The sequence below is a fragment of the Myotis yumanensis genome, unplaced genomic scaffold (assembly GCF_028538775.1).
Source record: "Myotis yumanensis isolate MYYU_CA2020_CCGP unplaced genomic scaffold, mMyoYum1.0.hap1 SCAF_3, whole genome shotgun sequence".
Lineage (NCBI taxonomy): Eukaryota > Metazoa > Chordata > Mammalia > Chiroptera > Vespertilionidae > Myotis > Myotis yumanensis.
The window spans coordinates 27,283,136-27,305,067 of record NW_027223754.1 but is presented as its reverse complement, the minus strand read 5'-3'; the positions used below and the strand labels follow the sequence as shown (position 1 = coordinate 27,305,067).

Genomic DNA, 21,932 nt, shown 5'->3' with positions numbered 1-21,932 from the left:
TTGCTTTGTTATTGACTTATTTTCATTCATACAAATATTTATCATGGCATAAGCAAAATAAATAAAATATAGAATAAAATAAGTGTAAGTATAATAAATACAAAACCATGTAGTCACTATAAGTCATTGTCTTCAGTTTCAGGAAGACAAATTTCACATATTTCTGTGATAAAGAGGGATCATAGCTTATCTTTTTGAAGTATGATTGTTTATTTATCAGGAACCCTGTTTTGAAATATTGGAATAGAAACTCTCCTTTATTGGCTTACCATCTTCCTTTCATTGTCATAAGTTACCCTTCCCAAGTTATTGCTTCAGTCACCAAACTTTTCACCCCATAGAAGCTCATGCTTTCACCCTTTTCTCTTAAGTAGCTTTAGGTAAGGGTAGGCATGGGTCAGAGAGGACCAGGGAACCGAGGAGACTGGGTCACTGGCTTGTGGGGCTGAGCGGAAGGGGGCCTGCTGTCAAATGAGAGAAGGGACTAGGAGTCTGAGGAAACGTAGGGAAGGGGAGAAGAGGGAAGATAATGAGTTGATTTGGGATAAAATGAGTTTGAAATGTCTTTGGGACAGTCATGTGAAAATATGCATTTGGCAGATTAATGGATCAGTGCTAGAGATAACAGATTGGAGTGGACAGCACATAACTAAAAGCACGAGGGATGAGATATTTCCAGCAGTTGAGTTGAGAATAATGATAGAAGACCCAGGACAAAATCCCAGGGAGCCCTAACATCCAGTGCAGTGGCAGAGAAGAGCAGAGAGCCCAGATCTCTGTCTCAGTTCTCCTTTTCTACTTGGGGTCATAATGAAGCAAAATGGTGTTCGGCTTGGCAATCTCCTGCCATGGGTGCATGCTCTCTGATGCCAGTTTTGTAGTTGGTGAGATGGGCATTGCCTCTGAACTCCTAGATGTAGGATCTTGATGAAAAACTCCATGATCAAGCGAGATCCTGGAATATGCAAAGACTCCCCACATCTACCTCTCCCTCAGCAAAAACTAAAGTTTTTTTTACAGACCATCAATCCCACGTTTCACTGGACTTCTGGTCCCACTGGTTATGTGGCACGTGGGGCAGAACACATTGAAAAGATTCTCAAGTTCTTTTTCATATTTTGTTAGTTTTCCTTACAGCAATTTCTAACTCTCACGTGGATCAGTTTGGTGTTGGGACCCGGATGGAATAATGCAGAGACTTGCTGGCCATCTCTTGGCTGCTTCCGGGAGTAGGTTGGAGACCAGGGACCTAATTCCAGGTCAGATGCACTCATTCCTTCCCTGGACACTTTTTCCACCTGCCTCAGGGGAAGGTCCTCCCTGCAGATCCATAGCCCAGCTTACTACAATGTGCAAGCACAGGATCCTGGAGAACACATGGAAGCCCCAGCAGTTTGGGCAGAAGGCCTTGTGAAGGAATTTTGTAGTTGGTATTTTTCTGATTTTTAAAAAAATATGTTCTACAAATTAATGTTAGTTAATTTGGACATCTTGTACTCATAGTCATTTAGGAGGACTGCTGGGAATACTGTGGTGTATCTTGCTCATATCCTTCAAAGGCAAAGAGTTCTGAACTTTATCATGTGAATAACAAGGATCATCTATGTCAGTCCTTCATCTGGCCTCTTATATCAGCCTCGTAACCAGTCTCCATCTTTCTTCTGCAGCCCCCCAATCCTCCACGTAGTCAAACTTCAATTACAGTGAAACCCAAGCTCCTCCTTATGGACCACAGAAGCCTACTTGTTCTGCCCCCGACAACTGCTCCAGACTCATCTCAAATCGTTCTCCTTCCTTGCTCACTCCTCTCCACCATATGTGTCACTTCTGAGGCTGACACACCACACTTGTCCCTTCCTAAGGGCCTTTGTAGTTGCTCTTCCTAAAGTTGCTCTTCTCAGGGCCACTTCCTAAGAAACTGGCTCACATGACTGTGGAGGCTCACTGGGTCCCAGATCTGCTGGATAGGCGAGCAGGCTGGAGACTCAGGGAAGACTGGCAGCTTGAGGCCAAAGGCTGACCGCTGGCAGATTTCCTTCTTGCTCATTCATCTCCTAGTCTGTGATTTGTCTTTTAACTTTTTGGCACATTTTGAAGCATCGAAGTTTTATACTTCAGTGAGGTTGAGTTTAGCTGTTTTTTCTTTATGGCTTTTACTTGTGGCATAATACACAATCCACCTGTAATTTATTTTGTATATATTTGGTATAGAATCCTAATTTATTCCTTTGCATAGAAAGTGGCCAGTTGTCCCAACATCATTCATTAAATAGCTCTTCTTTTCTCCACTGACTTACAATGCTATCTCTGTTGTATGCCAAGATACTGTATGTGGGGATTACTAATAAGTCTCTATGTCCTGCTTCTCTGAAATTGTCTTAATGAGCCCTTTATTTACTCACATGGCTTTTAGGGCAATATGTCAAGTTTTAAAACCTTTGTTGAGATTTTGAGTGGAATTACATTGAATGTGTAGATTAATTTAAAGAGATAATTTCCATCTCATGTTATGTATTCTTTTCATCCAAGAACATGGTAAATCTCTCCTTATATTTATTTTAAATTAAGTAAATTCCCCATGCAGAACAAGTACCTTTTATTAAAAAGCAAGGTAGATTTAGTCCTGTGTATTTGTAATTATTTCCATTTTGAATGGGATTTTTAAAACCACATAATTGGTAGTTGTAGGTGTAAGGAAATTATGTTTTTATATATTTAGCTTGAATCCAGTAATACTTAGTGATTCTAATTGTCTGCCAGAGATTTTGTTGGAGCTATAATTTTTTTGAGATCCTAATGTGTGCCAAGCATTATATTGAACACTTTTAACCGTTTGAGTCCCAGGGGGTATTGAAAAAACACTGTCGAAGAATCCCAAACAGCGCAACCGCGCTTTCTCTAAATGAGTACGAAAAGACCCAAACAGCGTGATAGCGCTTGTTTTATTTTATGTCGAGAAATACCAAGCAGCGATTGCGCTGCTTGGGACTCAAACAGATATTAATTAAAAGGAGCTGTGTGATGTAGTTGCGTCAGTAAATCTGAGCGCGAGACTTCGACAATCGGTAACGCACCGTCAGCTGTCCACAATGTTCGAAATGTGCTGGGTTTTCTCGACATAAAATCTCAGCAGCGCGATCACGCTGCTTGGGACTCAAATGGTTAAAGGAGGTAATTTTTTTAGAATATATTTTTATTGATTTCAGAGAGGAGGGGAGAGGGACAGAGAGATGAAACATCATTGATGAGAATCATTGTTTGCCTTCCTCCTGCATGCCCCCTACTGGGAATCAAGCCTACAACCTGGGCATGTGCCTTGACCAGGAATCAAGCCACATAGGCTGGGCTAAAGGAGATAATTTTTATTCCCATTTTATAGAGTAAGAAGATATTAAGTTCTTCTCCAGGCTTCTACCACTAGTTGTGGCAAAGTCAATAGTCAGGTCCAGATCTATTTAACTTCAAAGCCACAGCATGTCCGAGTTATTTCAGGTCTCTCGGGTCTATTTAACCTCTTCTGTGGAAAAAAAAAAAGTTCTCCTGGGCCTGTCATGGAGCCCTCCTTCACTCCAGAGGGCTTTAGAGCTGTGCTGTCCTATATGGTAGCCATTAGCCCTATGTAGCTCTTTACATCAAAATGAATTAAAATAAAATGAAAAGCTAAGTCCCTCAGTCACACTGGCCACACTTCAGGGGCTCCATGGCCACACGTGGCTAGTGGCTACCCAAGGACAGCACAGACAACGATTCCATCACCACAGAAAATCCTGTTGGGTAGTACTGTCCTAGAGGGTACCTAGGCCTCGTGCAGAGAGGAGTGGGCATTTCTCTCTGCTCCCTCTCAACTCCAGCTGTTACGACCAGGCTTCCAGGAGTGTTAGCTCCTGCCCCAGGCTCTTCAGAGCCACGAGCTGTCAGAAAGCTCCCGCATGGAGACACCTGCTTTCTTCTGGACGCTGCAGTTCTGCCACACCCCGCCTGGATTCAGCTCTAAATAGACTGCTGCTGGGAGAGCTGGGTCATTTTCAAAATTGGTGAAGCAAAAGAAAGCTTTTTAAATTGCCCCCTTTTCACCAGCACAGAAATCCTCCTGTGACCTCCAGTAGGTTCTGGTTTTGTAAGATGTGAGGAGAGAGCTGGTCAGGGGGACATGGCCTGCAGGTCTCGGCCTCGATGGCTGGAGGGAGACCACTGCATCTGGACTCTCAGTCGTGCCCAGGCAAATCATGGGATGAAAAATACTGAGGAGATTGCTCGAGTCCCTGGTGATTAATATCTGACACTGGATTTTGGCTTTGCCTTCAAGAGCTCCCTTTGTGGGCACACAAAGCTCACTGCTTGGCAGTAACCATGGCCCGGCCTCCCTGGGTGCACCCAATGCCCTTGATGGAATCATGACAAATTGGCTATCAGCTTTTATCATCCGATGCACCAAGAGGCTGTGCTTTTCAGGAATAAGAATCCTGCTTAAAGCGAAGAGGACGAAGCCTCGTTTCAACAGCACTTCCCTTCTGGACCTGCCATCGGTTCCCCTGTGTGCCAGGAGTCTCCGTCATGACCTGTCCTTTGCCGGAGAATCGTTGTATTGTGTTCTGGTGTCTCTGGAGATTAGATGGTGCCAAGATCTGTGCATAATGGGCAATAATTACAGATGCAGGGACTTCAGGCAGTTTGATTTATAGCTACTGTATGACCTGAGTTTAGGAGCAGTTTGACCTTAACCCAGGTTTAGGAATCCGAACCCATCTGTAGAACATCATGTTATAAAGTATAACATCTGTGCCATCTGTTGAAGCCGCTTGGGATTTCAGTGAGTCAGTAAGTCGGGGAAGGGAGAGAAATCTTTTTCCAGAATGCTGCTTCTCCTTCACTCCGATTTATCAGCTCTGAGGGGAGTTTTCAGTGTCAGTGACAGACATCGCTGCTTTCAGAGGCAGTCAAGTCCAGAGTCTTCATGTGCGGTCCCTGGGCTGGCTGGTTACCCATTGCCTTGTTTCAGCTTTCGTCGTCATCTGTAACTTATCAGCGGGACTGGGTGTGTTCAGGAAGGTAAAACTGGCCAACAGAAGCAGCAGTCCATATCTGTGGGAGCTTAGACAGGTATCATTTGAGCACCCAATGTGGACAGTGCAGGAGCTGACCCAAGAGGCTCACTCAGTATCTGTAGTACCTACAGTTTCCAATGGCTCGGTCTTAGCAGGGAAAGGGTGGAGAGGTGATCAGACATGATGAGGACCAGTCACAGGCATCACCAGCCCTGCCAGGCATGAGTGCAATGGGGCTGGGGGCCCTGGCAGGGAGGCCTTGAATCTTCTGTTCCAGGGACATTTCCTACCTGGGGGAGGGGGGGCGGGGTGCTGCCAGGCTTTTCACCACCCCCAGTTCTTACCCCAGCATCTCACTGGGGTTGAATCTCATGAACACATTGTCAGGTACAGGCTGGGTGTTTGGAGTGGTGCATGGCAGAAGAGAAGGCACAAGAAAGGCTGGCTGGTTGGTGTTGGCTGGGTGAGCTTCACACCACAAATACTAATAATCATCCAACAGGCCATTTCTTAAATCCTCCCTTTATTAAAGGTCTACTTACAAAAAAAAATAATAGAAATGTTTTTATTTTATGTTTTTCTCTGGATAATTAGGATTCAAGTCTCAATTAACTTTACCAACAAGACTAAAGGGCTGTGATAATCCACTTCCTTTTCACCAGGAGGTGTGTTTTTATTTTCCTAATGATGAGATGCTGAGTATCAGTGTGGAATGGGAGAAGGCAAGAGCATAAGTCTGCTAAAAAACAGAACACGAGGAGAATGCTGCCCCTTCCTCCACCTCACCATCTCCCCAAGATGTGTTTGTGCACTTTCTATATACTTTAACGTTATTTATTCAACTGAAGAATTACAATAGGAATAAAAGGAGATCTTGAATATGAGTCAAACCTCATGAGTTTGAGCCTTTGGGAAAAGTCTGGTCTGAGTTATGTGAATTCATGAGGCATCTAAAGTATAGATATATGAAAAAATTATGAAGATATATATGCAGCTATTTACATATGAAGATAAATACACAAGCACACATACAAATGGGTAGTCCCTGTGTGTGTGTGTGTGTGTGTATTCATATATATGAAGAGTTTCATTCCTTTGAGTATATATGAAGACAGATATGTGTGTGCATATGTGTGTGTGTGTGCCCTTATTCCTTCATGCCAATGAGCATCATTTAGGAGTAGCTACAGTGGAGGGCTTTGTAGACCTGCATCCATCCTGGATCCGTCACTAACTTGCCGACTTCTAGACCAGGTTTCTCAGCGTCAGTACTATTGACATGTTGAGTTGGCTGATTATTTGTGCTGTGAAGCTCTCCTGGGCACTGTGTGATGTTTAGCGGTATCCCTCACCTCTATGTACTGGATGCCAAGAGAGCCCCACATCCCTCCCTGCCCATGACCACCACAAATGTCTCTCAACAAGTTCCAGGCACTGCCCTGGTTGGGAACCATTGTTCTAGACCAAATGGGATTGTTCCCAGGACATACAGTATCCATCAGTAGTCTGAGGAGAGCACCTCCAAGGCCCCTTCCAGATCTCACACTGCCAGGTGACTATCAAGGATCTGGCCAGACCCAGAAGCCATCTGACCCCCGTGTTGCTGTAACTGGGTATATAAGTGGAAATTTGTTCTTCTGAAGGTTAAATGCTCTCCTTTATACTATCCATTTGCTTATGTAACCTACCCTGCCCAGTTCCCAAAGACCAGAAGATGAATGATAGTTGACTCTTCTTAGATGCCTTAAAACAGACTTAAAGTCATACTTATGTTCACTGAACTTGAGCCACACAGCTATGTGTAACAGAGGAGAGGTTTGGAAATGATTTGGCTGAAACACCTGCTTTTCTCACCCACAGGAATTCTCACACTAACGAGAGCAAATGAACTACTGAGCACATGCGTGCCGGGCAGCTTCCTGGTCCGAGTCAGTGAGAGGATCAAGGGCTATGCCCTGTCCTACCTGTCTGAGGACGGCTGCAAGCACTTCCTCATCGATGCCTCCACCGACTCCTACAGCTTCCTGGGCGCGGACCAGCTGCAGCACGCCACCCTGGCGGAGCTGGTGGAGTATCACAGGGTGAGACGATGCACAGACTTGACCTGCTCTGTGAATTCCTGTCCTGCAGCAGCTCGAGCTCTGGAAGGCAATTACGAGAAAAATGATTGAGACAAGTAATGGGGGGTTAGTCTTTGATAATTCCTCCCCATCATCAGGATTCTTAATTGCATTTCCTTTATCACTGAGCCTAGTTCCTCCTCAAATACTCAGGGAGACCCCACCGGGCAGAGAACATAGGAGACGCTAAAATCTCTATGCCTACACTGACCACATCTGAGAACACTCTCCAGTTAGAACTCGGTGCAGGTTTGCACATGAGAAAAATCTGTTTTGAAATTGTAGACTATAAAGCTTTGTGTAAATCAAGGGTAGGCAGGAAGTTCTGTGTTCTCAAGAGGTAGGAGTGGCACGGCATCATTATTTACTCTCTTAACCTGCCCAGCCTGACCTGTGCCTTCTGATTCACAGGAGGAGCCCATAACCTCCCTGGGGCAGGAGCGCCTCCTGTACCCCTGCGGTCAGCGGGACCAGCCTCCCGACTACCTGGAGCTCTTTGAGTGACAGCCCCCACGTGTCATCCTGCAGCCCCCGGCTGGGCTTTCCTGTGGACAGACACGGCTGAAATGGACGTCTGTGTGTGAAGCCAAAATGACCCTGCCGCAGAGCCAGTACTGAGCAGCCAACAGTACCCTTGGGGTCCTACAGAAATCCCTCTTCTGCACGAACGCCGGAGTTTGATGTTAGAGGAGATCACCTCTGCATCGTACGCACTCCGAACGTGAAGGGAGATCCCCATTTCAGCAACTGCCTAACATGAAGGATACACCCTCCATGATGTATATAAGACAAAGTGAACAAAGAAGAAATTGGTGCCTCTTAGGAATGAAGGTGTTCTTTAAAAACCAGTAGCTCATGGGAACTATTTCACGGTCTCCACGCTCTCCTTTTGGATCATCTCAAAAAGCCTCAGGGCCTGTTTATATGACGTGACATGCTGGCTTTATTGACGGCTGAGATGACTCTCCAAACACACTTCACTTATTGTGCACATTGGAGCCAGGATGTAAGAGACATAGCAAAACAAAGTTAAATGTGTTTAAAGTATAGGGTGAGGGGCTTAACAGGGACAAAAACACCGCGGACTAGGAGAGCGAGCTGGTGTCTGTGAGTGTCCTCATCCCAGAGAGCCAGGACACGGTGCCCGTCTACCTTGGCTCTACCCAGAGTGCACCAGGGATGGAGTCTGTGCACACGTGAGATCCTACGTGTTAGTGGTGACTGACATGAACACAATAGTGAACTGTGTGAATGCGACTTCTTGTGGGTTGAACTGTGTCCCCCAAAAGATATGTTGAAGTCCTAGCCCCCCATACCTGTGAATGTGACCTTATGTGGACTTGGGGTCTTTGCAGATGTAAGCCAGTTAAGATGAGGTCATCCTGGACTAGGATGGGCCCCATAATCAATGCCGGGCATCTTTATAAGGAGAGAGGGATCTGGGAACAGAGGCACGCAGAGAGAAGGCCACGAGATGACAGCAGAGACGGGAGTGATGCAGTTACAACCCAGGAATGCCAAGGACCACTGGTGACCACCAGGAGCTAGGAGAGCAGCATGGACAGGCCTTAGAAGGGAACATCACCCCGCCGACACCTTGATTTCAGACTTCTAGCCTCCGGAACTATGACAGAACAAATTTCTGTTGTCTTAAGCCACTGAGTTTATGGTAGTTTTTATGGCACCCCTAGAAAACCAATACAGACATTTATGTAATTACAGAACCGGATGTGCATTATGTACCATACAAATGCGAGATGTACAACTGCAGACAGGCACCCCGCCCTCCTCACAATGAAGGGAAAACAGGGGATGAGAAGAACCTCCCATTGGCTCTGTTTAGCTCAGGATGAAGAATTGCTCAGTCAGGAATCTTCTGCACCCCATCCCACCCCAGCCCCAGCCTCCATCAGGGGGAAGGCCTGACCGAGGAGGCTCGGAGTCACCGAGATCATTCTCTGGGAAGATGGAGATCTACTCAGACTTCAGGCCTGGCTCCCCGCATCAGCGTTGTTTTAAAGGAAGCAGACGGTGGTAGCCATTTGTTCCTGAGGTTGTTGGTTGTATAAAGAGGGCGGGGTGCCTGTCTGTGCATATACATGAGCGAGTGTGCATGGGTGGAGATGTGTACTTTAATGAGCAAGTGTTTAAACACAGAGAGTTGCTATGTGTTTCTTGAAATGCTGTATGTTTTCTATTGTCTGAGAGACAACTGTCCATTAGTGTCAAGAGCATCTCTCTGCTTCCTCTCTGTGACTCAGCGACCATGATGTGATAGAATTGCAGAGATGGCGCCGGGCTGGAAGCCAGGAACGTCTGTTCCCGCCTCTTCCCACCATGAGCTCTGTGGTCGTGGATAGGTCCCCTTACCTCTCTGAACCTCACCTTTCACTTCTAATGAAATAAAACAAGGGATTTTAACTAGATGATCTTTATGATGTTCATTCAGCTCTGAAATCTTTAGGTTCTTGAGTGAATAGAAACTTACCCTACAGTCACTAATAATTATGAAGACATATAAGATTCCAGCATCACCCTCTGCCTAAAATTCTTTTCGAGGAAATAAGTACAGTCATGTCCAGATATAACTACACCAAGTGACTTCTTACTGGGGGAAGACTTAGACACGGGAAATGACTGGGTGAACCTACCGTTACAAGGAGAAGCAGATCAGAGTTCTGCACTATTTTACCCTGTTGGTTACTGACTCTCAGAAGAATAAGATGTCCAGTGTTTGATGGTATGGTGGTGAGGAGTAACACCTGAAATTCTTAGGGAAGGAGAGGGTTTACAAAATTCAGAAATAGATTACAACTAAATGGGTTGAGGAGGCCTGAATTCTCATCCCAGCTCAGCTGATAAGACCCAGTCTCCCTGTGTCTGACCCTAGTTATGGCTAAGGTGAGGCCGTCCAAACCCTGGCCCTGGTCCCTTCCATCTGTTGACTCAAGAACCCGGCACTGACCTACCTGCCCAAGGTTTCTTGGTCTGGGATGTTCCCCTCAGGTTCTATCATGTGCCCCAATCCCAGGTACTCCAACCTGCCTCTTAGGACTGTGGCAGATGCCCCTCCCTGACCTTGTGGATTCTCCTCTCCCTACACTAGATTCTGGCATCTCTTACAGCCAACCACAAGCTCCGGCTGCCACCTGCCCACTGCAGACTCTCCCTACCTGTGAGGCCCCTGGTCTGGTCACCTGCCCTACCTGCCACAGTAAGATGCACGGAAAGGTTCTTTGTCCCTCAGCGTCACCAGCAGTGCTAAGCAATGTCAAGAAGGGTGAGTAGGTTCGAACCTTACACCAAGAAGAGGAAAAACACAGGGGTAGTTAAGAAAAAGGATCAAGACAAAGGAGAAAAGTGAAAAGGGGCACGGACAGGCTACTAAAACTAACGCAAGGGCATTTATACCAGAGCCCCTCTGCACCATCCTCAACAACCAAAGGCCGCGGCCAGCGCCTTATCTTTGGGGTGCTGTCGATGGTGCGAGGGGCTCTGGGAAAGGCTTCCCACGCAGGCCACTCCCCACCCTTCGGGACAGCCTCACAGGCTACAGGTGTGGTTTTCACGTGGCTCCGTTTGAGGCTAATTAGAACAAGCAGGTACCTTTTCCCTTCAGCCTTCCTTTGAATTGGAGCTGAGGGTTTTACAGTTTGTTTTGAATTTATTTTTGAATTAAAATATTTTTTTTTCTTAACCTTTGCCATTGGGGTTTAACATCCTAGCAGGCCAGGTGCTACTTACTGTTCTCGTTCTTAAAACATGAGTTGGAGGGTGGTTTGGTCGTGGGCTGGTGGTGGGGTTGGAAATGGGGATTGACAGCGGAGGTAGAGGGAGCTTCTGGCAGTACTGTAGTCTCCTGTATCAAGCTACAGTGTCCCTCTTGGGTGGATGAAGAGTCGGTCTAGTCGCCATGCGTCCCACCTGGGGACTGCCTGTAGCTGCAGGCTACCTGCTCAGCCAGCCACCAGCCAGGCAGAGGGACATTTGGTGAGTCCTGGGCAGGGGCCGCAGCAAGTGGCCTGTCCCTCCCTGAACCTTGGGTTGACTGTGGCCATGATGGCCCTGAGGCAGCTGGCTGCCTCCCAGGCTGCCACCTGCGCCCCCTCCCTAAGAAGAGCAGACAGGCAGACACAGCCCAGGGGCACGGGGTGGACCACTCCAGAGGCCTGCACGCAGGAACAGCAATGCAGAGACTTTGAAAGGCACCTCTGCTGACAGAGTATTTGCTGTGTTGAAACCACCACCCAAAGCCCCCAACCAAATGGCACAGTCCCCACAGATTTTGGCAACAACAGCAAAGCCTGTTGAGTCCTGCCAGTAGAAACAGCTTTGAATTCAACTATGAAGCTAATCAGGATAGGGATCACACAAATTCGATGGGTGTGGCAGTAAGACACACCCACCCGTCTGAGGGACCGCCCAAGGGCTTTATCAGCTCTCGGCAACGTCAAACCTTTTTCCAAAAGCAAACTTTCCTACCTGCTCTTAAGACAGTCTTTAAGTCTCGTGCCTTCGGATCCTGCTGGAAAGCCTGCTTCCAAGGCATCAGGGCCCTGACCGGGTTAATACACAGCAGCTGGAGGGGGCGGGGCCAGCTTGCCTAGTGTTCCTGGGTGGCTGTTAACAAGCTTTCATTCATTGGCAGGATTCTGCAGGTGGGACTGGAGAGCAGGGAAACAGTGGGGAACCCAGGCGCCAAGAGGCCAGGCTTTGGACTCAGGCCAGGCCAAAGCTTCCCCCACCCCCTGCCCCAAGACCTTCGGGCCCTCTGAGCTGGGATGATGGTGTGAGCCTGCAGCCAGCCACTGTTTGGGCCCCTGAGCGAGTGCTTTGCCATTTCTGAGCCTTGGTTTTCTGCACCTGTAGAATGGAAGTAATGATGTCACCTACCTTAGAAGGTTGGCATTATGTACATAAAACGCCTGGCTATGCTCCTTACTTCAAAAACCTCGAATGCCTCTCAACTGCCTAGGGCCATGGTCGGCAAACTGTGGCTCTCGAGCCACATGTGGCTCTTTGGCCCCTTGAGTGTGGCTCTTCCTAAGCCTTAGGAGAACCCTAATTAAGTTAATAACAATGTACCTACCTATACAGTTTTAAAAATTTGGCTCTCAAAAGAAATTTCAATCGTCGTACTGTTGATATTTGGCTCTGTTGACTAATGAGTTTGCCGACCACTGGCCTAGGGGGTCATCAACTCCAAACACTGAGCATGGGATTTAGGGAGAAATTACCCATTGTATCTTATACTCCTCGTAACCCTTCTTCTGATAGACGGGAATTGTTTTCAGAATGACAGAAATAAAGGACAACGATGCACACACGATGGGTTCAGGGTCTACAATGTGTGACCGCAGTGGCCCTCTGATTAAACTGGAGAGGCACTGGGCATCGGAATTGATATTGAGTAACAACAGCTGAACGTGGATGCCTGCCACGTGCCTGATGTGTCCTAAGGACGTCAGACGTACTAACTCATTTAATCTGTGGTGTGCCGGTAAACAATTAACAACTGGCTGGGGATGGGGGTGAAGGGTGGGGTTCTGGGGGGGGGGGTATGTAGCCTTTGCTGATTTCCATGGTGTGTAAATGCTCTTACTACCGTTGACTTTAAGCTCCTGACCTGCCATTACTGAGTGAGGAGTGGGAAGAGGTACGAACAATTGGCTCTCATGAGGCTGCTGGTTGGAGGAGACCTGAGGTTTATATTAGAGACCCAGCTCCAGTGAGATGACTGGGGCGAGTTACTAGGCGGCTTAGTAAAAACAGAGGGAGGATGCAGAGGGTGGGAAGGGAACTAACACAAGCCCAAAACTCAGTGCCTCCTTGGCAGCATCCTTCCTTCAGAAGACGTATTGTGACTGGCTCCTTCAAGCCACAAGTTCATTACTGCTTCCCTTTGCTGTCTAAGGTTAAATTCCAAGCCCCTAGTTACAGTGTTTCAGTGGGGCCTTTGCTAGTCCTTTTGGGGAGGGGCTGGAGAAAGGTCCTGCTATGGACTGCATGTGCCCCCACAAAACGTATACAGTACGTAGAATCTCCAATGTGATGGTATTAGGAGGCAGGGCCTCTGGGAGGCAATTAGGCCATGAGGGTGGAGCCCCCATGATGGGATCTGTGTCCTTTTAAGAGGAGAGCTCTCGGCCCTGAAAGGACACAGACACTGTATCTGCTGATGCCTTGAGCTTGAATTTCCCAGCCTCCAAACCTTGAGAAATCAGCATCTGCTGTATAAGCTGGTCTACGCTATGTTTGGTAAAAGCAGCCCAACTCAGACAGATTCCCGCTTGCATGTGCTTCAAGAGGGCTCCTACCTTTTGATAAAACTATCTTACCGGAGTATGTTTTAAAAAGAGAAAAATAGTTTAACTTTGTGCGATTTCCTCTTCTTTTCTGCTACCATCAGCAACTTGAAAACCCAGTTCCTAGCCACTGTCTCAGGCACCTGTGATAACGCAATTTAAACCAGCACCGGTGAGGGTGAGCCCAGGGGTAGCCTGGGACTGCTCCCCGAGGGGCGCTGAGGCCTGCCTGACCCTGGGGTCAGACATTTGCTCCCTGCCGCCAGCCTGGTTGGAAACCCATCCCCCTGACCCTGGGAGGACACGGGTAGGAGTGTGCAGGTCAGTCCCACAAAGCCCTCCGGACCACTGGGGAGCAGGCCCCGGATTTCTAGCATCACCATTACATGTAAAAATATAAAATACAATCAGAGTTTAAAGGCACCTTGGAAATCATTTCTCATTTTCTTCTAATAAAAAGGACAAGTAAATTGTATTAAGGGCCCCGTTTGTCATTATGGTTCTCTCCTCCCCCTAGATCAGTGGTTCTCACCCAGGGGTGGCTTTGCCCTCCAGGGATGTTTGGCAATGACTGGGTGAGAGACCTTCCTGGCATCTGGTGGGTAGAGGCCAGGGGTGCTGCTAAATACCCCACAGTGCACAGGGCAGCCCCACAACAAACAGAGGCCTAGCCCCAATTATCCACAGCACCACAGCTGAGAAACCCTGGTCTATGCATAAAAAGCTTTTCCAAAAACTAAAGACATAGCATTCTTATTCCAAGAAGAAATCATATCCACAAATGATATTTTATTAGCTGTCCAATGCCACCTTCCACTCATGCCCTGTGTTTTAATTAAATGTTATGAACTACCCGTACAAATCAATACAATGCTTTTTTTTCCCCCCACACACCAACAGCTTGAACGTTCTTGAAGCTTTTAAACAATGACTTGACTGTGGGCAAACAGAAGACAAGGAATCAGAGATAATTAGCTCATGCATCTGGTGCTGGCTATTAAATAAATAATTTTCACATGAATGTAGAAACCACTCAGTGTTAACGGTTATTTATTTTTTTTTTAAATAGTTGGAAACTGTAATAAAATGCAATTTTCAGAAGCGTCTTGGTGACGGAGTAGAACAGCTTCATTTAAAAAAGAATGAAGTTACTCCCCCCTAGACGGGGGTGGGTGAACATGTAGCAAAACCTCCCATCCCGGGAGACTCGGGCAGATGGAGTGATCTTCACAAAATACATTTCCCTGCAGCTCTTCTCATGGAAGCCGGCAGCCAGGAAGAGCACCCTGCTTGGGAAAGAGCGTTTGGTTCACACAGTGTACTTTGGTTTATTTAAACAGGTAAGAAAGTAGTCCCCAGTCCTCCCTTGCAAAAAACATGTGTTTTCTGACTTTTAAATAAATCAAGATACCGCCCGTCTGAATGAGTTTCCTTTTCTGTTGAGGTTAAAAAAAAAAAAGGATATTTTTATTTCCCTCCAGTGTTCAGTTGCTCCTCTTCGGAAATACTCTCCAGATACAGTCCGGTTATGTCTTGGTCCTCAGCAGCCCCACGCCACGCCTCCCACGTGCTGAAGGTCTGACGCGGTGCCTGGCAGGCCCAGCACCCGCAGGTCCTCGGATGTGGGTATCCACCTGGTGCTCTGAATGGAAAGTTCTCCTAACGCATCTAAAAGTATCTTCTTAAAAAATGCAAAAGTGGCCGAAGCCGGTTTGGCTCAGTGGATAGAGCGTCAGCCTGTGGACTGAAGGGTCCCGGGTTCGATTCCGGTCAGGGGCATGTACCTGGGTTGCGGGCACATCCCCAGTGGGGGGTGTGCAGGAGGCAGCTGATCGATGTTTCTCTCTCATCGATGTTTCTGACTCTCTGTCTCTCTCCCTTCCTCTCTGTGGAAAATCAATAAAATATATTAAAAAAAAAATGCAAAAGTGTACGCTAGCTTGTGCTCTTTAGTAAGGCTTGCACATGGGTCATTAAATAAGCAAAATAGAACTCTTAAGCAAAAGAAAAGTGCATTTTTAAGTAAAATAAACAAATGGGGATGGTTAAAACTACAACCAAAAAGATGAGATTATTTTTGGTTAATTTTGGGGAAAATGGCAACAGTGATTCTTTCTTTTCTTTTTTTAGTCCATTTGGTTTTGCTTAATATACTCACAAGGATCGTCATGAGGGTATCTTTGAGTTTACAGTCTCCTCGCCTGCCTTGTTGTTTTAGACACTGAGAGTTCCTAGACTCGAGAGTCCTACTGATACAATCATTCTGCTGGGGAGAAATGTTTGCCTTTCATTCTAATGAACTTTGTACAAAACTGGTCTTCATTCATGAATATGGCAATGAGCACAGAAAGCAACAGGCCTCCACGCCGCCAAGCGTACAACCTCACAACCATTCTCCTTCGTCAGAAGCTGCAGAGGATCCTGACTCTTGGGGCTCCTTCTGCAGGCAAAGTGTGAGATTTGCATTCCTGCTGCGTAAAACCGCACAGGCAGAAATTGGAGGCGCGCTCCCTTTGTCGCTTACGCATCAGTCAGCTTCTTTGTTTGCCCTTTATGGACATCACTTCCTTGTTGCAGCCACTTGTCAGGTTCATTGCAAAAGGAAAAAACAAAAAAACATCTCCTCCAATGTGTCCCTGGGAGTTCATGTTTTTCTGCTGCTTGACTTCTGTTTCTGCTTGCGAAGGTGAGCCTCGATCTCGTGCCGGAAGACCAGCATGCCCAGCTGCCCGTGGGAGGCCTCGTTCATGGCCTTGGACTGCATGCACATCTTGTACTGCTCGGGGGTCAGCTCGTCCACACAGCGCTTCTCGTGCCAGAGGTGGAAGAGGCCCCGCACGGGCGTCCGCACCACTATGAGGTTGCTGTGGAGGTACTTGCGGTACAGGTGCACATCCTCTCCGCCCCAGCCTTTGATGTCCAAGTCAAACCCACCTGTCAGGAGAGAACACACTGCTGAGTCATGCCGGGCCCGCATCTCCCGCTTCCCTGTACTGTCAAGCACAGAACAGCATGAAGACAAGAAGCCGTTAGGGGAGATGTGTTTTGCCGCCCCTCCGAATGATGAGTGTCCATCTGTGTCAGAGAACTCAGGATTCTCGAACACGGAGGACCTTCACGAAAGCCAGTACCAACTCCCAGAGGTGACAAGACCGAAAACAGAATCCCAGCATTTGCCCGCCTCCGAGAGCTGTCAGCAGTGCTAATGATGAGCCCCAGACTCCAACTGAGAGCTGCAGAAGCGCCCCAACTTCAACCCGAGACCTCCCGGTGAAAATCCCCGTGTTTCTGTTTGAATGTGACCTCCTCCTCCTGCCACTTCACATGGAATAAACCAAAGGTGTGCAGTGTGAAGTAGTAAAACAGGATCTAAGTGTGAAAAAAAATCACACCCCACAAAAGCACTCTTCCTTTTGGAGACTAAAGTGGTTCCCAAAAGCTGGTGAAATGACTCATGTTGAAGGGACCAGCCCCAGTCGGTTCTGGGGTTCCACTCCAGCAATCCTGTTTCACGTGGGAATGGACAAGGAGAATACCGGTCCCCTACACTCTCACCCAAGGTTGAGATGCCCCAGGTTGTTTCTTAACCTAAAGTCCACGGTGACTCAAGTAGAACCGAAGGAAAATTGGCCTCTTTTTGTCATTGTTCCTTGTCTCACCTGGGAGATTGCTCCAACTCTTACAAGACATAGCGAGGTGATTCTCAACATCTTTTCTCCGTTATAACAGAGCCCTTTGTCCCCAAACCATGCTGCTCTGATCAAGGCTAATGCTGGATCCCGGAAAGGGGCTCCCCAAGCACAGAGAAACCACACTGCACCCACCCCTGGTCCACGTATACGAGGGCTCTGTACTCCCCCCAATACAGGCAGGCAGAGACCATTCTGAGTCAAGGGTCTGGAATCTGAGTCTTGGTTCTCATCCAAGCTCCCACTTTACCTCTCGTGAGCTCTGGTTCCTTTATCCTGAAATGAAGTAGGTGTCATAACCGAACGAGACAGTAATGTAAGGGGCAGTGCTTAGTTAGCTGTAGCTGGTTTATTATTCCCATTGGTATCATTACAACTTATTAAGTAAAACTTATGCGAGCATATGATGCTTGCAAATTAATGCAAGATTGCAAGAATAATGGGGGACAGATGTAGCCCAAAGATTCATTCTGAGCTCACAGCAACTGCCAACTGAGAAAGAGCACCGGCCCAGCCTGCCATTCTCATGTTTTTCTAGTATATCAATGCCTGGTCTTTAGGGAAAAAATGTATTATTACCCCAAATTTGATAAATATAGATCATCACAAAATACTCTCTCCCTGTATATAGAGCAAGGAAACAGCTTCTTAAAATGGAAATCTCCTTTAGAAATAAAAAAAAAAAATGTCATTTTTGGAAACTGATTTGCACAAAATCATTTAGGCTAATTTCTTAAACAAATCAAAGCACACCTGTGGTTCACTGCTGGTTATCCCGGGCTCCTGCCACTCAGAGACTGGCATCCTGGGTGCTCTGCAGCTGCTCACAGGACCTGACTGCAAGCCGTCTGGGTTTTATTTTTATTTTTAACTGGTGATTCCTGTGAGCATTCTGCAGGCCCTGCAGACCACCTCCACCTCTGACCAAAACTTGGGGCTTCTCAGATAGACTCACTGACCTTAAAAAGAGAAGCTGTAGGCCTTGGGCGGGAGGGGGAGTAGACAGGAGAGAGCAGGGGAGCGGTCTCTGGGAGGCCACAGGGAGGCGGTGGGGGTGGGCATCTCCACACCTAGTGAGGACAGGACTTCCAGACTCTGTCCTGCTAGAGCCAGAGCCCAAGATCAAGGTTTCTGACCTGCTCATTCACTCCCAAGTCACACATAATCCACAATTCTACTCCCTTCAGAGGCGCATGAGGTAGAACTGCCGTGGGGAGAGAGTGCGGAATTCCCAAGGGGGACAACAGACACTGTTCTCATCCTGACTGTGTCCCTCATTTTGCCTCTGAGAACCTTGGTCTCCTCAACTGCAACCGAAGGGCCTGCCCTGTCTGTGCTCTGGGAACCTGTGTGTATGTGTGTGCGCGTACACAGTGACTGTACACTCAGAGCTTCAGGTGACATCCGGAATTTTTGAAAGTACAGCAGTTCTTCCAAAATTTCCTGGTGTGTGATTTTCTCAAATTCCCAATGTCACCCTATTTTTTAATGGATTCCCCCTACTGGGGAGGCCCAGGCTGGTCTACATGATGGGGCACAGGAGCCAGACAGGTTGGAAGTCAGCACTAGGGGGACCCCTTGGAAGCTGCCTTTACACAATGAGCTGCCTCAATTTGCAGATGGGAGCCTTATTTGGGGTGACTGAGAGGTGCTGGTGGAGATTATAGGGTTAAAGTGCCATACACTCCCAGGCCACCTATTGGTCCAGCTCCAAGCCCATGGCAAGAGGAATGAACTTGAGCCACCTTTTCTTAAGAAGTGGCACCTCCTTTGCCACCAGGCTCCTTGGAAGCTGACTGGCCAGGTTCCCTCACAGCCCTTCCCTGGCCTCTAGGTGGCAGTAGAGATGCAGACTTGTTGCCAGTGGATTTGTCTTACCTATGTTGATGAAGTCTGACCGATACTGACATGTCATCCCAAATCCAAAGTCTCTCCAAAATCCAGTTTCCTTCTTTATGACCTGCAGGGAAAGCACCATCATTTGAGAGGGAAGGACAGAGTGGATAACAAGAAACGGAGGTTATTCACATAAGCAATGTTAAATAGAGAGTCCATCCCAGCACTGATAAACAGCTGCAACCCTGTGGGGGAAACGCAGATGGATTTGAGTCTTTCTGGACGGTTAGGAATACAGTCAGCTCACCAGTCCCAAAACAGGGCCTTGTGATTTTTGGCACCTCTGGCTGGAATGTTTCTAGGGTACAAGGCATGGAAACACACACATACACACACTCATACACACACACTCAAAAACAAACCGGAGAGCAAGTTTTTGAGCGGCGCCATGGAAAAGCCACCTACGTGTCTGGCCCAACACCAGTGCCAGCGAGAATTGGAGGCCTCGGCCCCTCACACAGGGCCGGGCTGGGAGCCAGCAAAGGGCTCAGGAAGTTGAGAGAAGGGATAGAGAACAACTCGGGATTCAGCTGCCCTGGCACCGTGCACACACAGGGCTCCCTCGGGCAATGGAAGGAAAACCGAGGCTTCAGCGTGTGACTCCGGCTCTGCTCCTGCTTGTTGAGGAAAAGGGCACGGCGCGTCCAGGTTATGAAGAAGGACTCTGTCCATTCATCTTTACTTTCAAGCCAAACTGCTCCACAAAGCCTCTGCAAGCCGTTGCCAGGCGGCCAGGCTGCCGAGAGGCCATCCAAGCGGTGACTCTCTTCAAAAAGCCAGACCTGGCCCTGCCCAACCTCTTACTTTGCAAGTAAATTTCCAATGTTCTGGCTGAAGCAGCAAGGCGTTGAAGAAGTTGCTTCTATATTTCTGGCTGAGGTAATTCTGGGAATGGTTTGGGGACCTATTTTAATTGTTATTTTTCATGATTCACTTTTGAGTTAAGTCTCCTGGCTGGGTGGGTTGAGGGGAGGCTGCACCAGGTCCCCATCCACGCGGACGGACTGCTGCCTTTCCCGTTGGGGACGCCTGGCTCTGTTCTCAGCCAATGAGACACAGTGTGCGTCTTGTCCCATCTTGACCACCGCTGGCTTCTCTGCCTCGGGCAGGCCCCGCACTTCTTCGAGCCCCTATTTCCTTTCCAATAATTGAGGAGGCTGAGCTAAACCACTCCTAAGGTCTCTTCCAGCTCTAAGATCCAAACATGTGTCCGATTACTACTATTTCACCTCCCTGAAGTTTCCCTTTATCTATACCACAGGCTCCACTGTACTGGACAGATGGCTTGCAGAAGGGCTGATGAACTTGAAAACTCTTTTACTCCGTGACCTGGGAAACAACCTTATTTTCACTACCACCTCCACGGGGATGCCGCTTGCACTGCTGCCAGCGCGCAGCAGGACTGCCAAGGGAAACCGAGACCACAGCGGCTTCGCCGGTTACCGTGGTCCCCAGCACGTGCTCTCCAATCCCTCTTCAGAACAAAGGCCTGTAACACAAACCTCCCAAGTGACAAGACAATGTCATTAGTATCGACCGGAAAGGTTTTACAGGGCAGGAAAGTCCAAGAAAAGTCTCCACTGAGTCATTTTTAAAACTGGTTTCTGCTTCATCCCTGTTATACCAGGTACGCTGTTCCTGAAGCAGCTACTGGCTTAATATCCTCTTTTCCCCAGGATGCAGACGAGTCTTCTAAGCTTCTGGATAAAAGTGGAGTCGAAGAGGAGTGCCAGTATCCAAACTTCAAATACTTGGCTGAGGTCTATGTGAGTGCAAATGAGAAAGGTCCAAATGGGGAGAACAACGGGTCAGGGCTTGGGAAGAAAGACAAAGGGGTGTGTGTGTGGGGGTGGGGTGGGGTGGGGGGTGTAAGAAGCAGCCACTCCAGGGCTGGGGTGAGTGGGCACAGTACCTGGTAAACCTGCACACAGTGAAGAATGACCCTCAGCTGCAGACAGGGTGACAGAAACAAATGGATGTGTGAGCTGGGAATGAGCTACATAAATACTTATTAACACTGGCTTTAGAGTTGGCAAGCCACGAAAAGCCACTGTCTGAAGAGCTCATTGAATCGTAGCCCTTGGTGGGAACCGATCGTGCCCACAGCATATACTGTCAGGGACAAGATGGAGTGCACTTATTAGCGTTCACTTATTAAGGCTCCACCACCCCAGCTGTGCTGAGCCGCTAATTGGAGTGGTGCCCTGGACCAGCAGCCGAGCCGGGAGTGAGCGCTCTCCAGTGTACATCAGATCACAGCACGCTCCCATTTAAAGCCCTGCCGTGGTTTTAATTGCATGCTCTCTAATGCAATTAGAATGAAATCCATGCGGAAACCTCCAGCCTGCAAAGGCCCCACGGGACCTGGCCCCTGCCTGCCTTGCCCAGCTCACGTGTCCCTTATATTCTGCCTCCTGAACGCACCAGGATGACAGGTCTCCACAGCTGGATACCTGCAGAGCTGCCTCCCAGGTTCACTCTTTCCCTGCTCACCCCTGGGCTCTGCTCCAATGTCATTGCTCAGAGTCACTCATCCAGGCCCTTCCAGCCACTGTCAACCCTTCCCAGCCATGTCACACTCTACACCATCACCTGGCTGATTTTCTCTATAAACCAGGCTCTCTGGAATCACTCTGTTGTATTTGTTTCTCTGTTAGCCGACTGTCTTCACCTACCACCTCTGGTGAGCGCAAGCTTGGTCTCCAGCACCCAGATCACTGTCTCCCACATAGCGAAACTCAATAAATACGCTGTCATCAGTTAACATCATTGATGGGTTCTGTGACTTCAAGCCAAATTATGTATATCAAAACCAATTTTACCGTATGCTAATTGATATTATCAGGAGTTGAGTTCCTACTCAGGCATCTCACTAAT

At 47.9% G+C, this 21,932-nt stretch overlaps 2 protein-coding genes across 9 annotated transcripts in view; one reads left to right on the top strand and one right to left on the bottom strand.

Moving 5' to 3' along the window:
- The window catches only part of SH2D4A (SH2 domain containing 4A), a 49,919-nt gene extending 40,330 nt beyond the window's left edge, over nucleotides 1–9,589 (top strand). For all 3 annotated transcript variants that reach the window (XM_070408517.1, XM_070408516.1, XM_070408518.1), the window contains 2 exons: nucleotides 6,906–7,126; nucleotides 7,577–9,589. In XM_070408517.1, the coding sequence (XP_070264618.1) occupies nucleotides 6,906–7,126; nucleotides 7,577–7,669 (314 nt within the window). In that variant the 3' untranslated portion in view covers nucleotides 7,670–9,589. The remainder of the gene's footprint in view (nucleotides 1–6,905; nucleotides 7,127–7,576) is intronic.
- A 5,308-nt stretch (nucleotides 9,590–14,897) lies between these two features.
- The window catches only part of CSGALNACT1 (chondroitin sulfate N-acetylgalactosaminyltransferase 1), a 313,490-nt gene continuing 306,455 nt past the window's right edge, over nucleotides 14,898–21,932 (bottom strand). For all 6 annotated transcript variants that reach the window (XM_070408515.1, XM_070408511.1, XM_070408510.1 and 3 more), the window contains 2 exons: nucleotides 19,038–19,119; nucleotides 14,898–16,404 (listed from right to left, as the gene is read on the bottom strand). In XM_070408515.1, coding sequence (XP_070264616.1) covers nucleotides 16,115–16,404; nucleotides 19,038–19,119 — 372 coding nt within the window. In that variant the 3' untranslated portion in view covers nucleotides 14,898–16,114. The remainder of the gene's footprint in view (nucleotides 16,405–19,037; nucleotides 19,120–21,932) is intronic.